At 43.0% G+C, this 24,678-nt stretch overlaps 4 protein-coding genes across 4 annotated transcripts; 1 reads left to right on the top strand and 3 right to left on the bottom strand.

The window, feature by feature from the left end:
- Nucleotides 1–3,398: 3,398 nt before the first annotated feature.
- Nucleotides 3,399–4,635, bottom strand: LOC142786331 (uncharacterized). Its single transcript, XM_075883965.1, has 5 exons — nt 4,503–4,635; nt 4,327–4,395; nt 4,190–4,267; nt 3,822–4,114; nt 3,399–3,542 (listed from the first exon to the last, which is right to left on the bottom strand). Exons 1-5 carry the CDS (start codon nt 4,633–4,635, stop codon nt 3,399–3,401), a joined length of 717 nt encoding a protein of 238 aa, XP_075740080.1.
- Nucleotides 4,636–9,440: 4,805 nt separating this feature from the next.
- LOC142786325 (uncharacterized) lies at nt 9,441–12,316 on the bottom strand. Its single transcript, XM_075883960.1, has one exon. It carries the CDS (start codon nt 12,314–12,316, stop codon nt 11,114–11,116), a length of 1,203 nt encoding a protein of 400 aa, XP_075740075.1. The 3' UTR covers nt 9,441–11,113.
- Nucleotides 12,317–12,323: 7 nt separating this feature from the next.
- Nucleotides 12,324–14,442, bottom strand: LOC142786326 (uncharacterized). The gene is made up of 2 exons (XM_075883961.1): nt 13,384–14,442; nt 12,324–12,851 (listed from the first exon to the last, which is right to left on the bottom strand). The coding sequence occupies exons 1-2, from the start codon at nt 14,440–14,442 to the stop codon at nt 12,729–12,731; spliced, it is 1,182 nt and encodes a 393-aa protein (XP_075740076.1). The 3' UTR covers nt 12,324–12,728.
- Nucleotides 14,443–14,951: 509 nt separating this feature from the next.
- Nucleotides 14,952–18,919, top strand: LOC119174199 (BEN domain-containing protein 5). Its single transcript, XM_037425024.2, has 11 exons — nt 14,952–15,144; nt 15,202–15,338; nt 15,433–15,534; nt 15,812–16,067; nt 16,184–16,231; nt 16,926–16,964; nt 17,050–17,094; nt 17,197–17,274; nt 17,361–17,398; nt 18,076–18,295; nt 18,762–18,919. The coding sequence occupies exons 1-11, from the start codon at nt 14,952–14,954 to the stop codon at nt 18,902–18,904; spliced, it is 1,299 nt and encodes a 432-aa protein (XP_037280921.2). The 3' UTR covers nt 18,905–18,919.
- Nucleotides 18,920–24,678: the final 5,759 nt, after the last annotated feature.

A 24,678-nucleotide genomic window follows, 5' to 3' on the forward strand; every position in this document is an offset into this window, starting at 1 on the left:
CACACAAATAGCTGTCGCCCATAGGTACCCTAATGGTGCCAATACGTGTCTATTGGTTCTATAGGTGACAAATAGGTACAACCTATAGGTCTTATTGGTGACAAATAGTTGGGGTCAATTGACTTTTTATCGGTGCCAATACAATTCAAATAAGACCTATAAAGTCACAATATAACTCTTATAGGCCCAATAAAATTTCTCTATAGGACCAATAGCTTTCTCTATTGGAACCTTTCCTATAGAAAGGAAGCTTGTCCTCCTCTGTCGCATGAGCGCCGAACAGCACTGTAAGGCGCTCATTGGTTTGTTTACATCCTGATGAAGTTCTGCCAGGAGCAGTGTGCGTGCACTTCGACAATGTATGTAAAAGAGTGTCGCCTCGTCCAAGTTTTACATGTCTATTTTCCTAGGGCGCTCAGCCATTGCTTGTGACAATCCGTCCACGACGTCGCGGTCCGCAGCTGCCCTGTCACCAACATTTGATTTTGAAGACACGCCATGCTCTTACTTGTAACGTTCAAGCCAACCGATGCTTCACTCAAAATCTTGCTTGCCCACTTGGCTGACTAGGGCTTTGGCTTTGAGATCAATGCAGGCCCATCTACAGGAAGGTTTGCATTTCTAGCGTTCCATTCAAGGAGCACTCTTCTCACTTCATGGTACATAGAGTCACGGTTGCGCTTTCGTTTGGCTGAGAAATTCTTCTCCAAGCCGCCCAGTATGGAATTCTTTTATTCAGAAGAGTTGATAATGTTTATGGCGGTATTGCAAATTGTCTTGCAATTTCAGACTTTTGCCCACCTTTTTTTCCGCCTCACGTATCTGTTGAACTTTATGCTCCAACGTCATACACTTCCATGCATGCACCGGTGTTTTCATGTTCACTTGACCGTAAATAAACGCACACAAAGTGCACACACAACGTCACGGGCTCACACAGATCTCGCACAACAAATGCGCACGTGTGTCTTCCAAACATTGATGGAAAAAACTTAACGGCCAGGGAGCACGCCAGTGGTGCCACGTGACACCACCGGCATGGCCAGCGGCGTAACGTAAAGCCGCTATATTTTGAAAGTAGCGACACTCTCCTCCCTCCGGCCGCTTTCCTCCTCGGATTTCGCTCTCGCACCGGCCGGCGCGCTGCACACGCCACGCTTTGCCGCCCTCCACGCTCGAGACGCTGCGGCAGGGTCGATGGGATCGCTTGTTGCTTCGGCGTTTTTACGTATTATTATTAGGACTTTCGCATGCAGACGCCACGATGGCTATGCAAAGGTCAGACGATTGTGATGGACAGGTGTTAACCTCTTAACGAAGAAGTGGCGACGAGAAAAGCGGCGACAAACACAGAACCCTGTTATTGTATTACCAGGTACTTTGCCACTCCGTTTGTGGCGTTTGGTTTTTTCGCTTTAGCTAACATTTTATATATTGTGCCATGCTTAAAGTGTTTTTATTTACTATGAAGTTTATGTTTCTGTACCCACTCCCCTCTGTAATGCCCATTCGCTTGTGACGATATTATTTATGAAAACGAATAAATACACGTTGATCAGAGCACTCTACGAAAACTCTTTATTTGTACTTCATCTTTAATATAATTAGGACATCATGATGCACCCAGAAAATACTGGACACACATTTTTGGAAGACATGTTCATGAGAATGAAAGGCGCGTACATTACATTTTAGGGTATATACATGCATTTCAAGAAGACAATCAGAAAAGAACACGAACAAGAAAGAATATATGTTACTAACAAATTATACAGATTATGCACCAAATAACTTCGCACTCTCAACGAACCTCGGCAACAGCCGCCCGCATGCCAACGCTTTTACTACCGCATTTGCTACTTTTCATCGTAGCTACTTTTGCGTCTTCGTTCCTGACAAGTATTTGGACTCGAACCTTTAGGAACACATGCAAAATGTCTTCAAGGACGTCATGGCACATGGGAAAAGAGGTGACGAAGGTAATGCTGCTCTTTACACTGGCTTGCAGTTGTGCATTATTGACCGCATTTTTCAGCAGTGCTTCTCTGTTGGAGCGGAAAAAGTTCTCAGCAATTTTCACAGTCTCTACCAAGGCTGGTGAGGGGTTTGTCAATGACTGTCGCGACTGTGAGAAATTCTTAAGCTCAATTAACTTCGATGGTGCATAGTCCAATATCAAAGAAGCACGGCAGTTTTCACAGCGGAGCGTGGATCGTAGCTTTGATGCCACATAGCCCGCCAAGTAGATTACTACTTGCTCGATCTCTGAACTTAAATCAAGCAGGTCATCCGGACATTGGACTTCCTCTGTCGTTTCTTCATTTTGATGCTGCTCTAGCCCCACCAACAAAAAACCTTCATCATCCGCATAGCTTCCACTTTTACTTGGCCTCAGAAACTGCGATAGTGTCGTGCTCCTCAGACTACATTTAAAATCATACAGCCTGAGTATAGGATTCTTCGCCCGAAAAGTTGAGAACAAATTTTCAAGTGCGTCTTGGCTTAGTCTGCTCAGCAAAAAGAAGTGGAAGTGGTACTTGTCAAGCATTTCGGCTTGCACACTCAGAGCTGTTAAAGGGGCTACAGTGAGCCCGGTTTGCACTGGTTTCCAGGGTGCTTTCTTTGGGGCCCCTATTGAAAGTTTAGAAAAAAGGTCGAGAGTATCCTTAAGACACTTTACAGCATCGTCGTAGGATGCTTCCACAGCATGACTAAAAGCTAGCTTCGTAGTCCGCGATGTCATTAGTCTGAACCACCGAAACACCTTTGAAATAAACCACGCGGTGGTAACTGCTTCCTTTTCCAGTTTACCGCTGTCTACTAAAAGGCGCAAACCGGCTGCGGTGTCATTGTGAAAAAGGCTGAACGCGAACTTTACCTTCATTTTGTTGTAATGTTTCGGGTCAACACAGGACGAGTTAAGGTGGGGAGCAATTTTAAGTTCACTTTTCCCATCTTCCTCAACTAGTTTCTTTACATGGGCCAGGTCCACACAAGCAGTCGGCAGCTTGTGCTTTTGAACAACTTCGTCCGGGAGGTAAATGGCCTGGCCAGAAGTCCGGTGGTTTCTGAGGTTTTTAAGAAGGTGGGGAACATCAGGCGTGAACCACAGTCGTCTGGCTGGATCACATGGGTGGACACAACTAGTTGATGGCTTACTATGCCTCCCAGCGTGAATCCCGAACCGGCTCCACAGTGCCATGTTTCCACCGGCCATGTCGGAAACAACATGAATTTTGAGCCCTAGGGATTCGCATGCAGTTATTATTTTGATGAGTTCATCTTTAAGAGAACTTGTGCAAAAAGAATTCTCTGTAAGATGGTAGCCAACTACCTGTTTCCACCTGGATGACGGGCCACCAAGCATGAAAACTAACCCATGGGTAGCTAGGCTATCATCAGGTAGAGAGCCATCTGCTAAAGGAAGCGTGGGTGCCCCCTAGAACGGCACCGCACGAGTGGTCGTACACAAGTCCTGAAGTTATTTGCATTTCGTCTATCATGAGTGCTGCATGCCGCTCTTCAGGCTTCATGAGACTGACCTGCAACAGCAAATAAAGGAAAAGTTGTTCCAAGCAGTTCCGCTGCGATTAAATTATGACTAACGCCAAAAGATATTTCAAAAAAACATTACATATGCCCAGGTAAACAAGTATTATGGAATGGGGTAGGTATTTGCGTGTTACAGTACATTCCACACGTGCAGCGTAGTTTTGGCTATGAGCATTGAATACCTTCATCTTTAAGGGGTCCAGAATATCGGTCGGAAGTCCTGGTCGAAACTTGACGTGTTGAATGTGCCTTTGAAGCATTCTTTCTACCGGAATCGGGTATCCATATTCTCTTAGGAAGTTCTTGCCACGGGATCCACAAGTCAGGCGCAGCCTCAGGGAGTGAACAAGGGTGCTGGCTTCCCACCGCATTCCTTGGGTTGACAACCGCTCCATCGAACGCATTTGGTCTTCATTGAAAAGGCCCCTAATCCTCTTCTTCAAGCAGGACTTTTCGTTTTTGCTTTTGCGGTATCTCTTTCTTGCTGTGACCAATTTTCTCATGGTGTTCTCTTGAAGGCGCTCCAGCTGCGCTATCCGATCCAACAGCGCCTGCTGAGATGCTAAAAAAAGACACGAAAAGCCTGAGGCAACAAAACCATCGTATGCGTTACAGATCACCACAGAAAGTTGCTTACAGGCCTCCAGGTGCGAAGACACAGGAGGCACTCCGAGACTGGCGGCAGGCACAAGCTGGTGTGTTGCATGAGGGGAACCTGCACAAAGAATTATTGTTGCATACATTTCAAAGCCACACGTTAAAGATAGTGGTTACCATTAGAAACATCTTTGGTGATGAAGTGATTGCCGCTGTTACTGGTGGGCAAGTGAAGGGGCTCTTCGGCTGAAAACAAAAAAAGACAAATCTTAGAACATCATCGTTCTCCTAAACATAGCTCCTCTTGACAGATGTTGAAAGCGAGGAAAAAGAACAAAATAGATAAAACGTACGTTCTGCAGTAGCCAAAGGACTACTTGAATCTGAAGCTGTGCTGTCACTGGCAATTGAAGTCACAGGAACAAGCGAACCTGTGGAATGCAAATCAGAAAAAAAAAATCGACAAGCCCTAAACAAAGCTATCATTTCTCACCTGACAAAGCCATGTCCATGTGTGCCTGGCTATTGCTGGACTGCGGGCTTAGTGGGACTTCAGCTGTAAATAAAATTTAACATAACCCTGTGAACAAACGGAAGGTGCTTCAACATTAATCGCAAACAGCAAAAAAAGAATCTTACGAGAAACCTCGGGCAGGCTTTTCACAGGCGCTATTACGCTTTCGTCGTCCAAACCCATCACTGCGAGTTGTGTCTGTTGCGTCGGCACCGACAGACTGGCGGAGGAGGATCCCGCATATTTCTCCCCAACGAACGAAGTTGAGGAGTTGGACCCAGAACCAGGCAATAACGAGGCAACATGTTCTTGGCCGCTGCTACTTTCACATGTCCCGAAGTTCACCTTGCCTGCGGCAACAATGAAGTCATGCACTGAATGACACTCGCGTGCATTTATCCGCGCAAATAACTTCGGATAATATTGGCTACACTAATTCAAAACGCCAAGATAACGCATATCGATTGTAAATTATCAGTAGAGGTTATTGTCATTCCTGAGATCGCTCACCTTGGTGCAAGTGTGTGCGAATTTCGCATCTTTTGGCGGGAGGTTTTCGTTGCTTCGTAGCCGGCCGGTGCGAAAACAAAGTTGGAACGGCGTTTGGTTTCAACTTCTTTTTTCCATACTTCTGCAGTATCAATGGTTCGAACTGATCTTCAGTAAAATGGAGCTGCAAAACAATAATACGATTATTTGAAACTGTGGTATCCCGAACACTTCTCAGGTATTTGTTTTGACCCATTCCGATTTGCAAAAAAGAAAAAAAAAAGAGCTGAATGATGGCCTCAATGTCTTCCTGTTGTGATTTAGTAGTTCGTATTTGTACATGAGCTCTAACCGGTACCTCAGGAATGGGCAACCCAGGTAAATATACAAAATACAAATTTAAATACTGCAATATTGAAAAATTACGTGTTGCTGGACATGACTAACATATTACAGTAAGCAGCTTTTTGTTTACTGTAAAAAAACTTTTTTACAGCATGTCTAAAACAAAATACAGCTGTGCAGCAATTTTTAAAGACACGTGGAAAAAATTCTACCGAAATAGCACGTCGTTACAGACCAATAGAGAGGGGAAAATAACTGTATATATTTTTAAGAAAGGTATCTTAAATCCGCATTAAAGTTGCAATCGATGCAGAGGCGCGCATTCTGCTGTACCTCACTTTGCGGTGTCCCGACCCGCTTCTCCGCAAAAAAAAAAAGAGAAGCCTGGTTTCGCAAAAATTAGAAATAGCTGTGAATGTGAAAGAGCGAATTCACCACATTCTATGAACTCCTCGTGGCGGCGGGGAAATACCAAAAATTATAGTTTACCTCACACAAAGAAGTCCTTCTGGTAGGCGCAAAGTCTTTTCTTCCGATATTGTGCAGCCACTGCTTCTTGCGCTGGACATCTCTTTTTCCCCACGGAATGTTGAACAGCGAGAATCCTTTTTCGCTTCTGCTATTACATTGATAGGCGCAGCAGAACGGCATTGCGATGATAAAAACAAGCGCGAAGAAGCACGTGCGCGCTGAAAGTCGCCGTGGCGACAGGGCGGCAAATGGCGACCAGCGGAAAAAAAAAAGAAAAAGGCAAACAAGTTTGGCCCCCGCTCGACAAGGGGCGGAGACGTCACGGTGATGTTTCGCTCCCCGCAGCCAATTAGGGCCCGCGGAAGCCCTGTCGTCTCCCCTCCTGAGAGAGTGTGCGAGGCGCGAAGTGGCGGGTAAGGGAAACGGCGGCAAAGATCCGAGAAAGTTGCTACTTAACCCAGGTGAAAATTTCCTGCTGGTTTTCTGTTGGGAGTTGTTGGTTTTTGATGGAACCAGCAGTTAATCTGCTGGTTTCTTGCTGGTTGTACTGGTTCCAGCAGGGTGCCTACTGGTTTTCTGCTGGTTCCAGCAAAGTGCCTACTGGTTCTTACTGGTTTGCTGATGGTCCCAGCAAGCTACCTGCTGGTTGTACTGGTTCCAGCAGTGTGCCTACTGGTTTTCTGCTGGTTCCAGTGGGGTGCCTACTGGTTCTTTACTGGGACCAGTACCCTGTCTGCTGGCTCTACTGGTACCAGCAGGATGCTTGCTGGTTTTCTGTACTGGTTCAAGCAGGCTACTGGTTTCACCCTGGGATGCTGCTGGGACCATTAGGCAATACCGGACGGTTCTCAGCTGCTTGAACTGATTATAGTGGTGGTCCACTTCGTGGTTTCCTGAGAACTCTAACTAGCCGAAACATTCAATCATGAGGCTTGTATCTTCTGATTATAACTAAGACTTTACTGTACTTGAAAGTGGTGTGCCAATACATTGAGCAATTAAGATGTAGTATAGAGAAATATGACGTAGAGACTGTTTATACAGGTTTCAAAAAACAAAAGTCAAGGGAATTCAAGGCAGTGTCTTGGGTTTTCGAAGGACTAAAGAAGATATCCAAAGAATATTTTTGTGGGTGCTCTGCATTTCAACATTCTGACTAGTTCTAATAAGTTTATATTATAATGAACATAGTGCTTGTGATAGTGAAGCCTTTATTCCACAAGAAGTAGTTCACTACACACAAAAAATGTTCAGATTAGCTGCGGAGACTTTTTAAGCATAAACTAGGCTTTGCTTCGTTGGAGTATACTAACTTAACATGCTGCTCACATGATGGGGAAACCAATTTTGTGGCATAAATGCACGAGACATAGTGAAGCAGAGAGATAAGTCGAGAAAGAGACAATGTACGACAAGGTTGACGTACAGGTGGGGAAATGAACAATAAAAAATGTCGTGAAGAAAACAGTGCAACACCAGAAGGGAGCCAGCACCTAAGCCACAGTAGGTGTCTATCGCTTCATTAACAGTGTTTCATATTTTTAATGCCCTGAAGAACAAAGCATATTGGTGCTGAAATGAAGTTTGGTGAATCTACACTGCTGCCTAAGCACAAAGAAGCAGCTCATAGACAAATTCCTAGACTTTTAGGCTTCGAATATGTTCTTTTTTATTTCAATGGTTTTATTGTTATTTAATTTGGAAACATACATGTACAAAGGATACAGAGAAAAAAGGGAGGAATTTTGAAGAGTTGCATGCACCCTGAACACACAAGGTGTGTTCAAATATAAAGGGGTGCTCAAACGTTCCCAGGCTGCTACGCTTGTAATCTTATGACAGCACTGCCTGGGAACATTTGACCAACCCAGTGCACATTAAACCTTGTACTGTACAACAGCGCACACTTTCTCTTCTTTTTTTTATAATACAAAATGTTTACACCCAGAGACAGGGCTAAAGCTGGGCTTAAACAATGAGAATTGTCAATACTCACAATCATGAAGTTTATTAGTAATTCAAGAGGCACTCGACAGTATACAGCATGAATTTGCACAAATTGGCAATAGCTAAATCAATTGAAAATGGCATTTCTCACTTCCTCTAAAAACAACTGTTTCACTGCACAATCCACAAACATCTACACCTGCAGTTCACTGACATGTGGAGGTTCTTTTTAACAGCCCATTCATTTAACAGCTTGACATGCAATGACAATGCGGTGTACACATCTGAGGTTTCTACTCATATCATTGTAATTTAGAAGGTGGCTTGAGATCACATTTTCTTGGTAAAAGAAAATGTGTTGCGCTCACTTTTACAGTTATAGTGCAAACTGCACACTCATTGGATTGGAATTCACTTCCACTGAAGCAACATTGGAGAATAAAAGTGCAGTTTTTGCTTTCACAGGTTGGCAAATTGAATGCTTGGTAAAATGCAGAACAATTTAACATAATCATTTTTGGTGCTATTTCGTATTTTAGTTGTGGTTGGGTTTCTACAGCTGAAGCAAAAGAAATAAGCATACCTGCAATCTTGTGAATATGTCAACCACCCTTAATTTGACTAAACTACTGATCTACACAACAACAAATGCAATGATGCATATGTAGCTATCATAATGTTACAAGAAATGAGCAGACGCAAGCATAAGAAAACACTCAGTCCTAAAGGAGCAACTCTGCAGAGTGGCAACAATGGGGAACTAGCGACACCACCACAGTGGTTATAGTGATTGACTGCCGACCAAAAACATGCTATATAGAGGACGGGCCTTGATTTAGGTGCACATCACCCTTGTCAGCCCCAGTGACCCCCATTGGGGTCACATATAAAACAGAGAAAGGGGAAATGAAGACTACATCCACAGTACAGTTACTTACACTATGCAGCTAAAGGGACACTAAATAGTTATTTTTCTCGTATTAGTAAACTACTGTTACAGGACACCCAGTGGTGGAACAGCCAAAATACAATTTGGAGCAATTTTTGAAGCAGCAAAATGTTACTTTTTGGAGCACTGACATCTAAATTTTGAGCAGGTTGCAGGGAAAAAACATGCATTTTTCATCATGAAATACCAAATTTGGAGCAGTATAAACAAGACAGACATTTAGAAAAAAAATGTATATATAAAGCATTTGACATCACCTAAATCGTGCAGTGTGAACATGAGCACTGCTATTTCAATGAAAGTGGTATTTGAACCACCCCACGAGCAAACAATGATTAAGTTTATATTAACATTTGCTGCACCTGTCAAATCATTCAAGAGACTCTGAGAATTTAAATATAGATCTGCTAAGCTCACGACCTCAAAATTTGGAAGATTTGTAAACCAAGAGGTAGGGGTGGGGAAAAAAAAAACTGACCCACAATTTACTTTTTTTTAGGGAAGCAGAAATGTCATACATTACTCCAAACGATTGCCAATAGCTTATTTATGCACGAGTTATTATACTGGTACTCATATTTATGCGGCAAACACATAACTGAACAAAATATGCAGTGTCCCATCACTAGCGCTGACGGCCCCTTCAAAATCTCAATAGGCTTTTCAGTAGACAACTGGTGTAGTGCGACAAAGGTGGCTTAAGCAGCATTCTGTGCACGAGTGAGAATTCCAAGCCAAAAAATTTTCTTACCACTTCACCCCCACCCCCCTTCCATAAACTTCCCACTTTCTTTTCTTTCACCGTAGGGTTATATACCACTTCAGCTCCCTTGCAAGGCACGTTTGAGTGGTAAAGTAACAACGGCGTGCACCCATTGGCCCAGTGACGGTACTGAGTGTATATCACCAGGACAGTGGCCGGGATGACGCAACTTCAAGACACACACAAAAAAAAGTTTTATGTGCTACTGCAATCAACGTGGTCGCTGGCAACGCCGGCGTTCGCCGCACGTCGAGCTTGTTCGCGCGAGAAAAACGGGGCACACGCTTCCAGCTTTAGGTGCTAATAAGCTATAGCAGCATTTTCAGGCTAGGAAATTTACATATCCCGCGAAGCGTTGGGGGCTACAGCAATGCATTTTTGTCTTGGAAGTTTTGTCATCCCGCCGATCGGTATCCGCTGCACTCAGCGGACCGATTGGCACGAAGCATTGTTACTTTATCTGGTCAATGGCGTCTCGCGAGCGTAGGGCTGGTTAAAGTTCGCACGCTTTGACTGATGGCGCAAACTGTAGGTGGCCGACGTGGCTAGCATTTCTCACCGAAATTAGCGCACCTGTGAAAATTTTGAGGCTGGCTGGGCATTTTGGCGCAGGGTGGTGCAATTCCAGCAAATTTAATGGTTCTGGCGCAGCTCAGCGCAACAATTGGGAATTGTATCAAATTGGCACAGTTGGCGCAGCTGTTGCACCCCTGGATACCAAAGAAACGTTGTTTGCAGCGAGAAGCTCGATATGTGAAAAAATGCACAAAAGAAAATGTCGTGGCGACACCACCATGAAATTCCCGCACCATTTGCCGTGACGTCACTTATTTTGACTCCGCCTACTAAGGCCTACATAGTTCCTAAACAGTAAAAGTGAAGTGCCTCAAGCTCTAAGGGGCCAATAGATTTAACATACCAAGCCTGAGAAAATTTCGTTGAACAACGACACCAAAACACGATAAATAGACTTCGAAATCCGTGACGTCATTTGTGGAGATTTCCGTGGAGATTCATACGTGGAGATTTCCACTCGAAATTTTAAAATGATACTTTGAACTTGATTTTCTCTTCTATTAAGAAACCTGTTATGGTGAAATCATCGATATTAAAATTCTCCGAGTAAAATTTATATTACTATGAACTGATGGGCAAGTTGGTGAGCCATGATGTTTTATGAAGCATTGCACATAGGGACGCAAACACGCACACATAAATTGACGCTAACGCAAGGACTGAACTGCAACTGATGCTTGAATGCCTAAAATGTCCACCTAATGTGCACATGCACATGCGCACTGACAGCAGTGAATTATTAATAAAGCCACAACACACAAGGAACAAAAAAAACTAATTTTACAGATGTGAAGTGTTTCTGACAAAAAGTACAAAAAGTAGGTATAAGAAGGTATTGGTGCGATTTTTATATGATGAGACCTTTTTATAGAATGATGAAACTAATTCAATGTTGCTCTTAAGCGTCCCTTTAACAACCACCAGAGAGCATTTTCAAAGAAATTCTCTGAAAAAAACACTTTCTATTGACCTCTACATAGTTGCAAGGGACAACACTGGCAGACAGCTCCACTAGCTGTTGGGAATTCGCATCCTCTGATTTCATTATGTGCTCAGTGCCAAATGCACGACGTGACAAGAATTTGTTTGACAGTGCAAAAATCCTTACATTTCCTGACGAATCCCTAATAGAAACAATGTGCTTCAACTTCAAGCACGTTCCCAAATATATTTGCAATACAGTGCTGTCACTTTTGTTCGGCCTTGAGTACTGCTCACTGTGAAACCGAACACCCGGTGATACAATCACTCGGTCATGTTCCATGACACGGCCCCTAACGATGTTGCCAACATGGTCCTGCACAAGGTGAAGCAGCTGGTCAGACACAGCTCGGGGTTTGCTGAGCAGTAAACCACCTTTACTATTTGATGGGCCAGCTTTTGTCAAAAACTTCAGAGTGCAAGGGCTAGCTGAAGCCTTTAGATACCTGAAGTTGCTGGCCATCATTAAGCGCTCTACAATCTGCAGTGGGGCACCTTTTGCTGATGTGACCAGCTGCTTAATTTGGCCAATGTTAGACTCAAAAGCAAAACATGAATGTGCCCAAAGAGGTCCTTGGTTCAGAACACTCTGAGCCATGTGCAACAATTGATGTACATTGAAAGTCATGTTTTTTTCTCCATAGAGAAACTGCATGTCGACAACAAACTTTACCAAGCAGTCTGTGCTTACAGAAATGTCACTGAGGGACACTGTGTCCTGCAGAAGAAGGGCAATACCTTTCACAAGCAATGCAAAATGTTTAAGATACTGCCGTGGAAGTAGGCCTTCCAGACAAGGCAATGAAAAATACAGTAGCCATTGCTGCCACTCCGAGGCTTTCCAATACTTTCTCAGAGAAACTGAGCGGGGAAGTCGTGGCATACAGCTATGCGGCTTTATAGAGCACAAACGTTGATCTAATACTGCCACAGTTTGTGGTGCCCCAATGTAATATTCCTCGCCTACATTAGAGAGCCAGTCCTCCGTCATCTGCCGTGCCACACCTAGAAGCACACAATGCATATAATCTGGAGTAAAGCCCCAGATTATATTAAAGTGCTGAAGATTAATCAAAGGCGTGATGCCTTTTGCTCCCTGTACTGGTCTTCCAGCTTCAGCAGCCTTGGCCATGATTTCCTTTGTGCCTTCTGCTGTCCTGTCAGGTGAAACAGTGTCCACAGGATACTTGACAGTTCCTGTTTGGCAATAGTAAGAAAAAAAAACAGAGAACCTCACAAATTTAGAAGTTTGTAAAATCTCGCACAGCTAAGCTTGATTGTAAATGGCACACTTGTTTTCAGTGATATTTCTGAGAATTTACTTCTAGAACACATTTAGAAAAACATACTATGTGCCAGAATTTGGAAACATAGAATCGCTACGACATAAAGCACATTTTTGCCTCTGAGATGAGAAATGGCAACCCCAGATACATTAAACAAGGTGAATGTTTACATAAAAATTGCTAAAAAAGAGAGAAACTCTGATCAACATATCTAGTCAGAAATCTGACTCCATGTTATGCAGTAATGCGACATCTTTACTAACCATTCACAGCTGCCCCTGGATGCAAGCACCATCCACAGCCATAATACCCATTAAACTGGGTTAGGTGCTGCATGGCTGCCCGTGCTGGTGCATCAGCGCTGCAGCTGAAGCAGTACACCTGCATGAGCAAGGACAAAAAAGGAAGCTGTTAGCCCTAACTACCCTCTGCAATGAAGTACAACAAAAAGGAAATGGATAGAGGGCTTGTTTTCTTTGCCAGACACAAGTCAATTATTGCAGTAGACATTGAGGACAAGGAAAAGATCGGGTGATGTTATTAACAGTTTTCAATTGATAACAATCCATTCAGAAGAAGCACTTTTCATGCTTTTGCATAAAGGGACATGATCTCCGTAAGTTGTAACAGTTACAGTAAACACAATGCAGTAAATACCACTTTGACACTTAGATAATTGACAGTATTTAGAGATAAAGTCGCACTAGAAAAGAATACACACAAAGATGAACTAGTGTGCCATCCTCCATGGTGTCATTATGCCCAAGTGGCCTGGATTTCATCATGACTGGAAGAAATTAGCTGGCACAACAATGTAGCCTCGTCTATGCATTGTAGCTCAGTGCAGCATTTACAACTAGAATGTCTTGAAGTCGTGTTGTTCAAGCAGCTTTAATAATTAAAAAAAAATTACCTTGGAATGCACAGTTTCGTTGCCTGCCTTCCATGTGATCCCACTGGTCGACAAACCGTCCATTTGTTCAACAAATGCGTTCAGTAGGAGAGTCATGTCGGGATGTTTCTGGCCATACCACAGAGCAGACACAAGCACATTTTTCTGCCTCATGTACACTGGGAGTTCATTCACCATCACTTGAACGGGCCACACAGAAAACTTCGATGACTTGAACACGGCGCTTCCATCACTGTTAACAGTGAGAGTGATATCATTTTTTGATGTCAATTCGCGCCTAAGTGCCCTGTATAAGGTGCCATCTATTATGTCTGTCATTTCATCTTTGTCGACAGACATACTCTCGTTTATTGAATTCAGTCTTTCGTGGAGTGCAGTGCTCGCATCATTCTCGGCAAGTAACGAAGACAGCAACTTTGCGATGGGCAGGGTTATGAAAAAGTGGCCATCGCGTAGCATCTGCGGCCCACTGTTACGTTGCCCGCATACGGTGCACGTTACCCGCACTGCATTCCGCGCTGCAAGGTCGCCACTTGTTACGGCAAGGAGCGTCATACAGTTTTCACAGTAGAAGTGTAACCGGGCGGCTTTTATTTCTGCCCCGACACTCTTCTTGAAAAGATATTTAGTAACTGGTATATCATGTCGTTCAAGTATGTGCATTATCAACTTTTGGAGTGCTTCGACTCCCTTCCAAGGGATGCCAAATTCGAGGACAAAATTGACAGTCAGTGCCAGCAAATCGTCACTAGAGAAGCTCCCTAAATCTCCCTGTGGCTCGTCTGTCATTTCTGCGCCAACGGAAGGCTGCGGCTCGTCACTTGGGGCCGCTTCATGTGCCGATTCAGAGTCACAGTCGCCTTCAACATCAGTCTGCGGAGGTTGCGTCAGTACGCGAAGTGCTGTCGGAGCAGTCGACCCGCCAGCGACATTTGTGTCCTGCTGCAGTCCACGACGTGATTGTTGCACGCTCGAGGCTGATCTTTCGAGATATGTTTTCGTTGAATACGGGATGGCGGAGGCGCTGCCTGGGTTTAGGTATTCCTTTCTACGAGGCATACTCCCTCAGTGCGGATCCACGCAAATATCGCACTGCAAACTCACCGAAAACCTTCTAAGTAATGAAGCCACACGTTGTGTTCACGCGCACAATCACGACAGTTCGCTCATAGTTCGCTCGGACTCGCACATTCTCCATGATCTCACACAATCAAACGACTTGGATTGGCTTGTACGGCGTTGAATTAGTTGGATTGCAACCCGGATTTCAAAAACACATATCTATTTAATTATATCTTAGTAAGTTTATACATTGTTTATAACATGAACAGTTTTTACACCTGTTTATAAGCTTATTTAAAGCATTTTTTATTTGTTTATAGGTGTATTTATTTATTTATTTTGTTCCGCACGCAGTTATTGGTATTGCCCAGTCTTGCCGCTAGGAGTTGTTATGGTGTTATTTTTAATGGACACGACACGTGCGCGACACGCGACTGCTACATTTTTTTCAGAGATTGGTGTGTGTGTGATGCCATTTAAGGCTTTGTTAAATCATCAGTACTACCATGTACGCTGTTGTTCGTTTCCTGGACGATCACGACAAACGGTTACACGTCATTCACGTGCATGACATCGAGAAGTTTGATCCCAAAGACACCAGCGACTACGACAACCGCTTTGTTTACAGCGCGTACTGGCGAGACCCCGTGGATGACACAAACACTGGTTTGTACAACACGCAAGTCTTGATGCTGGCAGGTATGTGTGGTATGTGAAATGTTACGGTTCCAATTTTATAGTCGTAATTTCTTACAGAAAGCGAAGATGACGCCCGCGCGAAAATGCGGGCCAAGAGGTTGGTGATACCAAAAATACCTATGCAAGAAACGTCAGATGATGATCCTGATGAGCTCGTGGAGTCCCAAACAAAAAGAAAAAAGGCTGAAAGAAAGGTTGCTATTTATGCTGCCTACATTTTGAAACGGCTGAAAACTTGCTGGTCTTGCATTGATCATCATCTGTAATTGTGCTTTCGACTTCTTTCAGAAACAAAAGAACGACAGAGCAAATGCTAAAAAAAACATGTATGACGAAATTCTTAAAAAGAATCTGGAAAAAGCGCACTCTGGGCGTAAACCTAGAGCACAGGTAAGTGTGCCATGGTCTTCATTAGTGCACTGTACTATAAAAGAAGCATTTTTTTTTACTGAAAGCAAAACCCTCATGAGACCCTTGAAGGCTACAGCTAGGGCACAATAAATAGACAGGGACAACAGAAGAAAGCACAAAGTGAAGCGCCGATACTTGTGTTGCTTCTGTTGTTCCTGTCTATTGTGCACAGTAGCCTTCAAGATGCAATACCAACTAGCCCACCAAGCCATCCTAGTGAATTCATGAAGTCATTTTTTGCATGATGAAATTTCAGCCAAGGAAAGGGACAGACACTCCGTCGGACAGCGGGTCCTCCGATAGTGATGAATTGTGCCCAAAAAGTGAAATTCTTCAAATGAAGAAGAAGAAAGACGTGTGGAAGGCGAGAACGAAGGCGCTGGTGGTTAAAGAGCTTGAGAAGGACAGAGACATGTGGAAATTGCGTGCTGAGGAGCTGCAGCACGACAACCAGTTTCTAAAGCAGCAGGTTGCAAGCCTGCAGAGATCCCTTGAAAGCAAGCTTTTCAAGCGTAAGAATGCTTTTTGCTCTGCATTATTTACTTGACAAAAGCTCCATGTATAATGATTACATGACAACTCATGTGCTACATAAAAACTTGTGCACCCTTTTTTTGTGTACATGCAGTTGCAGTAGAACAAGACCGGGTGCCTTGCAGTCGGGGCATGTTGTCAGGTTTGTTTCCCCATAAGAACTGCATACACCTATGCTCTTGAGTAAATGCATCAGTTCCATATTTCACTGGGACAGTAATATAGCATACTTTGACCTGTTTAATGAAGTCAGCTTTTTTATTATTTATTTATTCATATTTTGTCTAAGCAACTCGCTCAGTAGTATGTGCAAAGTAAAGGTTATAGAGATTTGGCTTTACTTGATGAACTTGCCGAACGAGTTCAAAGAGTGCTGCACTTTTTATTTGTTTTGAAAAAGTGCCCGCCAAACACAGCATGAATTAACTTTGGAGTGTAAGTTCAGCTGTTCTGCAGTAAGATGGCAGCTTCAGTCAGTATGTAATATAGAAGATGCTAGTGCCATGATAATGAAATGATGTTGGTTCTTTGAAAGTGGAGGTGGATAGATGAAAGTAAAGTTTGAACTGTAAAACAGAGTAGCCAATCGAGAAAACCTCGAACGAACAAAATTTTTCCTTGGTATGGTTTATCGCTATGTTACATTGTGATTTTTGGTTTGAAAGTCCGAAGTGAATTGACTTGGAGATGTGCACCTCATCGTAGCTTTTAGAAGCAGCCAGTAATGCTCTAAGGCACGCTCTGACTAGCATGAAGCTTTAAACAAAAGCATCCAGATTTAACAGGCTTGAGGGGTTGAAATCTAAACTTTTACACCTGAATCATTTTTATTACAGCACATTCTGAGACAGATGAAGGAGAAAGCTTCGTCGGAAGTGAGTACTTTGCTTCTTTTATAATACTTCCCTGCATTTCAAAACTGGAGTGACAGTTACTGTCACTATATCTTTGTAACTTTAGATCTGTTGATTATGGACAACATGGCCTGCAGTGAACGTGTTCTCCGTAAGTAACAGCTCTGGTTTCATAGACAGTAAACTTTGTTTCAATTAGAGCAAGTTGTGCACCAAGATAAGCCATTTTTGAATAATTCTAAATGTTGCGTAGCACCGTGCTCATCTACTGCTGTAGAACCAGAGGAAAGGACAAGCACTGTTGGTGGAGAAAAGAACACTACACATCCAGGTCAGCTCAGATGTCACCTCAGATATTCTGACAATAATTTTTTTTTTTTTTTGTGCCATGACAAGGACCTGATATCTTTCTTGCAGGCCCAAATGGAGATTTCATTTATATGGAAGATGGCTCTGTAAGTAATTTGCTCGAAATTTAATGTCACTGTCTGCAGCTGCTTTTCATGCTTAACCGTTTTTTTTTCTATTGGTAGTCACAGCTACTCTATAGATCTAGGTGGTATAGTTAATTACGAAAGCTTTCTTAAAGCTTCTTGCTTGCAGCATGTTTACCATTTTTATTTTTTTAGCATGCTCAAGTCTTCAGTTTTACTCAGTGTACTTTTTGAGAGAAGTATGAATACCGTTGGGACCAGCACACAGTTTTTCTTTTTTATTATCAGCAATAGCAAGGTGTACAGTGCTGATCACACCTGTCTTGAGCACCTGAGCAGTGCTGTGTGGATGAAATATGGCAAAATTCTAAAGCAGATACTCAATTTCACTGATACTTCTTGCATTCATGTGCAGTTGAATATACTAGATGAACCGCACAGGCTCAAAAGCATTGTCTCTAACAGAGTAACCAATAACATTTTACTGCATTTGATTTGCAGCACACCACTTGTGCACCATAGACAAGTGTGATAGACTGTACATACTATTCATGTGCTACATCGTTGTGTTGTGCCAGGTGCATTGGTTAAACAATTTGTTAGTTTTGTTGTATGTTTAGCAGAAGTAACATGCAGCATTTTTTGTTTCATTGCTCCTTACAGTAGTGATTTTCCTCCATTATTTTGCTTTTTCACAGTTCCATTTGACGAAAGGCGTAACAATAAGTGGTGTGTGTGCAAAAAAAATATTTGGGAACAAGAAGGCTACCTTGGTGGTGAAGGATGCTGCCCACGCTATATGGGGAAGCAACGTTCTTGCATCTAGGAGCGTCACAGGGACCGTTGGCTCCAGGAAGAGAGCATTGGGGGAGCAGCCCAAGCAGCCGCTGACACCGGAGAAACTTCTTGTTGTGTCAGGTACAACTAGCATGAATAGTTTTCCACAGCGCATGCAGGAAGTCATCTTTACACAGCCTGGCAGCATGAACGAAAATGAAAGAGTGAAATTCATGCTGTTTGCTTTGCGAGTTGTCAAAACAAAATTTTGGTATATGGTGAACAGAAGTTGCACTTTGTACTGGAAATATGGAAAGATATCTCTGAGTTTGGGTTAAATTTGATGGGGTGCATGGTAGGCTCCTATGCTCAACTGACAATCTGTTGCACATGAAACTGTGCACCAAATTTAACTGCCATCAGCTGCCGAACAGGACAACTTGGGTTTTGTGGAGCTTGTGAAACTAAGTCATGCACATTCCTAATCCAGTGATGTCGGAGCTTTAGTGCTCAAACCCAAGCTCTGCCTCTATGGTGTGGCAGTTGTCGTTGCCGCAATCACTACTTTTTGTTGTCTAATGCTCAAAATCGACTCGTCTGTTTGTAGAAACACTCAAGCACTGGGGACAGCAGAAAGACGTCAACACTGCTGACACGGAAAAAAATCTGCCCAGGATCCTGGCTGAGAAGATCCAAGATCTCCTGAAATCGAAAGTGCGCAAGCAGATGTTTGACGATCAAGCACAATAAATTCTTAAACACTAAGGCTGTTTGTTTAACGCCCAATGCATGCTGTTAACTTGGCACAGGAATGTAGAACGTGCAAGTTACAATAAGCACTGACTTACTAATCGAATGGCACAACCATCTGGATAGCCATAAAAGTTATGTGCTTGTAACCCTAAAGTTGCTAAATTGGGCAGAAACATGCATTTGAGTTCGTTTGGGCACCACCTTGTTGATTGGGGGCGTCCTCCATCTCGGTGAGTAACAATTTTGTTGCATGTATGCAACCCTGAGCTGAAACCAGTAGCTGCTGGTTTCGGATACTGGTTTCAGTGACTGGTTCCATCAGCTACTGGTTCCATTACCTACTGGTTCCATCAGCTACTGGTTCCAATACCTACTGGTCCCATCACCTACTGGTCCCATCACCTACTGGTCCCATCAACTACGGGGAATGTGCTAATAAACCATCAATACTGGAACCAACAGAAAACCAACAGGAAATTTTCACCTGGGTTTCTAAAAATATAGGGGCTTTAGTGTAACGGTGAGCAGACGACATGCTAGCAATCGCCTCCATGCTAGAGTAGGGCACGAAGAGAGGTTGGGGTAAAATCCACGCCACGGAGACCCTCATGCCGTCTGCACCAGTCTGCACCGGTCATGGCGATGCTAGCACGAATGTCGCTCGCTCAGCCTAGAAAAAGGCTGCTCGGCACGGGACGTGGACATGTAAAAAAGCGCACAGGTACTTCGGCAGCGTGGACGGTCGCTCGCCTGCTCTAAGCAGAGCAAGCTTTCGCCATGCTTCGAGTAATCTGGTCTAAAATACATGTGTTTGAGTCGGGACTGTGTGACACTTCGATGAAAGTAATGATTCGAATTAAGCGAGTTCGATGTAACGGGTGTTTACTGTACTGCACAAGCCAGTCGTCTGTGATGTCAGTGTTGGTTGAAATCTACAATGTGTATGAAGCGGTTGTTCTTGTACTTTGTTTTATAATCGTGCATGTCTAAATTTTCTACGTTGCCTTGGGAGGGATCTCGGGCCGAATACACTGTCATGACAACGATTTCATTCTATGGGTGTATTTCAGCGTGTGCGTCATTGCGAGATTGACTCATTTTTGATAGCAGCTTGTTCTTGGCTTTGCCGTTTAGCCACTGCTTCCTGTGTCCTCAACCCTGAGTCCACTTAGCGTTTTCGTAATTTTGCCCCCACCTTCTACGCCCTCTATTTGTTTTCATTCATGGGAAAAAAATTGATGTTCTATAGTTATCATTGTCATCGGGTATCTTGCATCACAGTTTCCTATAAGTAGATGATTGATATGTGGGATATAACATCCCAAAACTACCGTATAGTTATAAGAGATGCCTTAAAGAAGGACTCTGAAAATTTTGGCTACCTGAGCTCTTTAAGGTGCACCCAAATCTGAACACACAGGCCTAACGGCATTTTTGCCTCCATCGGCAATGCAACCGTCGCAGCCGGGATTTGCTCCCGTGACCTGCGGGTCAGCAGTCGAGTACCCTAGCCACCAGACCCCCGCGATGGAACTTCTTATTAGTAGACTACAGGGAACTCTGGCACTAGTGTCTGTGGCAGTGATCAAAGCGCAGCTCCATGCTGCTCCAAACTGTAATTTTTGTTAGTAATTGCTTCAAACCTGCTCGGAAATGGCACTGAGAGATAAAAAATGAACTTTTACTGTTTGACCCACTCATTAGTCCTAAAAAACTGAAAGAAATCTGTACACTATCATCCCAGTATGCTATTAGTGTGTAGCATTATTCGCTCTGATTTCATTCGTGTGACAAAATCCAGCATATCAGCCATATGAGTCATTTTGCAGCTTTTTTTTTTTCGCTTTCAGCTCGACATGTAGGCCGGTGTGGTGAAATCATGTGAAAATGAGCAGGATTGATTTTAATTGATACTGGTTATCTATCTACTGCTTATTTGGCAACAGTTATGCGGGACTGCGGTTAGTTCTAAAATGTGGTGCTCAGCTTTACCAGTTTCATTTGATTTCTGCTACAAGTACTAGTATTTTAAATATGTCGCTCATTTGACAGCACTTTTTTTTATAACCAGCCATTTTTTAATTGTTTGCTTCTTGAAATTTACATCGCTTTTTTGTAAGACATATTATTATATTAAATAATAATTTTTACGAGTTGCTTTGATGTACTGCAGAAACACTTAAGACTGCTTCAAAACAGTACTTTTCCGGCTTCAAAGTATACTAAAAAAAATTAAGATGTCTCTTCCTTCACTACTATGGGAGCTGTAATGCTCGACACTTTGTCGAGCACAGGAATTGTGGGTAATACACAAATTTGCCTATTCTTCATGCAATCTCTGGCTTCACATGGGTTGAAGCTACTTTGTCACGAAACAAAAATCAGTGCATGTTCAGCAGTTTCATTTCAGCACATAGACTTTTTGGGCTCCTCTATTCAAATCAGGTCACAAAGCTCACAACAGTCCATTCTTTTGTTTTAGACAAAAGCAAAACAGCAACAAACAAAGCCACTAGTGCATTCAAAGCTCGTAAGCACAAAGACTACGCTGATTTGTGTAACCAGGGTAAGGCAAAATCCGGCCAAAAATAAAGATAGTGAACATAGGTTTTTATTTTACTTGTTCCTATTAACCCTTCAATGCCTGAATGATGAAACTGCCGTAGAAAATAGAAATCGTTTTAATTTTCCAGCCTTAATTAATAACAACTGTTGAATGATTCCACAAGTAAATTATCTGAAATGCATCTTTAATGCAAACTTTTATGTATGTCTTGATTTCTCCACATTCCACAGAAGCGAGGACCTTGGAAGGAAAAACGTACTTCAGAATTATGCAACATGTCGTGTGCCATGTCTTGAGCGAGTTCACATAAGAAAAACAAAATATTGAAGATAGAACTCGCGTCATCCAGGTGGAAAAGAACAAAGAAGTAAGCTCTCTTGCATGCGCTTTGTGCTCTCCGCCATCAGTTACAAAACAATTGGTTCTAGCATAAAATATCTAACACAAGCTAGCATTACATTTTTCATGGCGACATATACGTTTCTCGTCAGTACTTCACAGCTGGCATTAAAGGCGGCTTGCATTTCGTGACTTCCTTGCTCGAAGTTTTTCGTTATGTTGCGAATTCACAACATTAGACGGTAAAGGGTTAAATGTTAGTGCAGGAACATTACTTTGGGTATAAGGCATGTGCCTCAGAAACATGACCATGCTGCCACAGATCGAAAGTTCTTCATAAAAAAGAAATGAAAATTGTACCAGGTATCTCATTTTGTCCCAATCTGTGGGGCAAAACAAGACAGTGTGAAAAATATTTAATTTTTCAGTTGTTCCAGTTGAAGCACTTGCAATGCACTTCGTGGGCGCTCACGCAATTTTCCTAAGCCCACTTCTTGCACTCCGCTCATTGGATCCAGACAGACCCCATTACTCCACAACTCCCTGCATATCAAATACCGTCAGTCTTTCTTTGTGCTGATGCCTTTTTGAACATTTGCACTTTGTTGGATTATTTAAGAATGCAATTCTAGATATGTTCTTACACCTCTTTATGCCATTTTGGTACAGAACTGCACGGGCATTTTGTGGCTACAATTTCATCAGGCGAGCTTGGTGAGCCGATGAAATGCAGATTCTTTGTTGCTTGTTATTTTTTAAATATTGTTATGAAAAAAAAACTTATTAAAACTTCATTCGAAGACGTGCTTGTGAATGACTTGACTTGAAGATTCTTCCAATTTTTCATGCGACTCTCAAGAACATGCTCCAGAATGCAGAACAACCTCGACACAGCGCGAATGGAGTGAGTCCTGTCCTCAACAGCATTCGCAGGGTGCCTAGCAAATTATTTTTTTAAGATTCCCTGACTTTTGCAGGTTTTCCTGACAATTTCAAGTGAAATTCCCCGACCTCTGCATAGGCGGCAATACATGTAAGATCATTAGTGCAGACGACAAAACATTGTTTTATTTAGAGCGCAAACATAAATAATTCACTGCAAATTGTAGTCGCTGACTGGAGTATTATTGCACAAAGTCTATGCAAACACACATCGGCTTCTGCTCTTTGTGTCAGCCACTGCACAAGAGTTGTTGAAGCACTAATGTGTTACTTCTTAAGAGCATCTATTTTTTCTTGCAGGAGACTAGCTTTCGTCAGCGAGTCACTAAGCAGCCTTCGCTTCTTTTCTTCCAGTTTTTTGACAAGAGCAGCCACTCTTTTCTTGTTCTTCTGAACACCTGACTCCACTCGTCTTTCTGCCTTTTTTTTCTGCAGTTCCTCTCTGAAGACACTGTAGGAATTCCGAACCATCTGTAAAAGGCGACTTTATCGTTTACCAATTAATTCAGCATAAAACAAACATTCCTACGTACCTTTTAATGAACAAGCGAGAGCAGTCAACTGCAAACACACACGTAAAATTTATTTACACAAATGTCGTAGCTGTTCCTCCTTTTCCCTATTCGGAGTCGGAGATCACACATTCATCCTCGCCGAGCGGGGATTCGTTTTCGGTGTCCGAATCATCCGCACCCCACAACATGCCATCCTCACTCGCATCCAGTGTGTTCGAGATGCCCGTCTTCTTGAAGCTTTTCCTGACGACTTCCTCGCGTACGTTTCCTCGCGTACTTCCCCATGGTGGAACCAAAGTTCAATACACGACCACAACATACGCACACCGCTTGCAAAATGGCATTTCTTTCTTTTTCTCTGATGGTGGTGATGGCGATCGAGCCCCCGGCGTTGTACACGTGACCCCCAAAAAGCGCGGCGATTTGGGGGGTATCAGTATTGATGGAACAGCCGTTTTTTTTTTTTTTTGCTCATGGACGCCTTTTTTTTTTTTCAAGTTTTATTTCGACAAACACGTCGGTTAGGTCGTTGCACTTCGAATTTTTTTTTTATTTGCACGTCGATTTGCTTTTTTTTTTCTTCAGGGTACGGCCGCGTTCCAACTGTACCGCTGGGGGGTAGAATCGTTTCTGATCACGGCCAAGTTCGGGGTGCGCCTAATATGCGCGGAATTAAAAAAAATCGAATTTTCCGCGACCAAACTAGGGGTGCGCCTACTATGTGAATGCGCCGATTATGCGAGTAAATACGGTAGTTAATGTAGCAACGTCTCTGCATTTCTGGAATTCGAGCTTCTTGTATTTGCATGAGCCATTCCAGACGTTGCGATATGCTTTTTTTATGGAGGGGAAAAAGAAACGCTCCTCTGAAAAGTCAGGGAAAAACACTTTCGTCTAAAGCGCCTTTCATTGATGAAACTGTCAAAATCCCACCGCCTCCAAACTAGAGTGTACTAGAACTAGGGTAGTGCCCGGGCCGAGCTCCGAAAGTGAAGTCCAAACAGGGTCAATCCGCTTGTGGCGCTGTGATCGGTAGTCTGCATTGTGTCGTTTTAAGAGCCGTGCGCGCAACTCTACTTAAGTGGTCAAGGGGTAGAATGCTCGCTTCCCACTCAAAAGATCCAGGTTTGAATCGCAACTGTGGATGATCGATTTTTTTTCCCTTAATTTTGCTTGCTCAGGTGTATTGGTTGGCTTTTTTTTAATTCTGGCTTCAGTTGCTACAAAAAGTCACACGAAATATGAAGTAAAGAAAAAAAAAAACTTGACAGCGAGGATGAATAGATGGATTGATATGGCTGTACTCTTTAGATCGGGCAGTGGCTAACGCCACCTAGCCGTAATACTTAGTGAACCAACAACTAGACTTATCTTTTTTTTCCTTTAAATAGTGACGTTGAAGACTGGTA

This window comes from Rhipicephalus microplus, unplaced genomic scaffold (assembly GCF_043290135.1).
Source record: "Rhipicephalus microplus isolate Deutch F79 unplaced genomic scaffold, USDA_Rmic scaffold_22, whole genome shotgun sequence".
Lineage (NCBI taxonomy): Eukaryota > Metazoa > Arthropoda > Arachnida > Ixodida > Ixodidae > Rhipicephalus > Rhipicephalus microplus.

What these genes read in the sequence shown, in the direction of transcription:
- LOC142786331 (XM_075883965.1), bottom strand. Translation starts at nt 4,635, where the DNA reads ATGATAGCTTTGTTTAGGGCTTGTCGATTTTTTTTTTCTGATTTGCAT. An exon ending in CACCAAAGATGTTTCTAATG is followed by an intron (nt 4,268 to 4,326) that starts GTAACCACTATC and finishes TTCTTTGTGCAG; the next exon opens with GTTCCCCTCATGCAACACAC. An exon ending in GTCTTCGCACCTGGAGGCCT is followed by an intron (nt 4,115 to 4,189) that starts GTAAGCAACTTT and finishes GTCTTTTTTTAG; the next exon opens with CATCTCAGCAGGCGCTGTTG.
- LOC142786325 (XM_075883960.1), bottom strand. Translation starts at nt 12,316, where the DNA reads ATGGCCAAGGCTGCTGAAGCTGGAAGACCAGTACAGGGAGCAAAAGGC.
- LOC142786326 (XM_075883961.1), bottom strand. Translation starts at nt 14,442, where the DNA reads ATGCCTCGTAGAAAGGAATACCTAAACCCAGGCAGCGCCTCCGCCATC. An exon ending in ACGAAACTGTGCATTCCAAG is followed by an intron (nt 12,852 to 13,383) that starts GTAATTTTTTTT and finishes TTGCTCATGCAG; the next exon opens with GTGTACTGCTTCAGCTGCAG.
- LOC119174199 (XM_037425024.2), top strand. Translation starts at nt 14,952, where the DNA reads ATGTACGCTGTTGTTCGTTTCCTGGACGATCACGACAAACGGTTACAC. An exon ending in GGCGTAAACCTAGAGCACAG is followed by an intron (nt 15,535 to 15,811) that starts GTAAGTGTGCCA and finishes ATGAAATTTCAG; the next exon opens with CCAAGGAAAGGGACAGACAC. An exon ending in AAAGAACACTACACATCCAG is followed by an intron (nt 17,275 to 17,360) that starts GTCAGCTCAGAT and finishes TCTTTCTTGCAG; the next exon opens with GCCCAAATGGAGATTTCATT.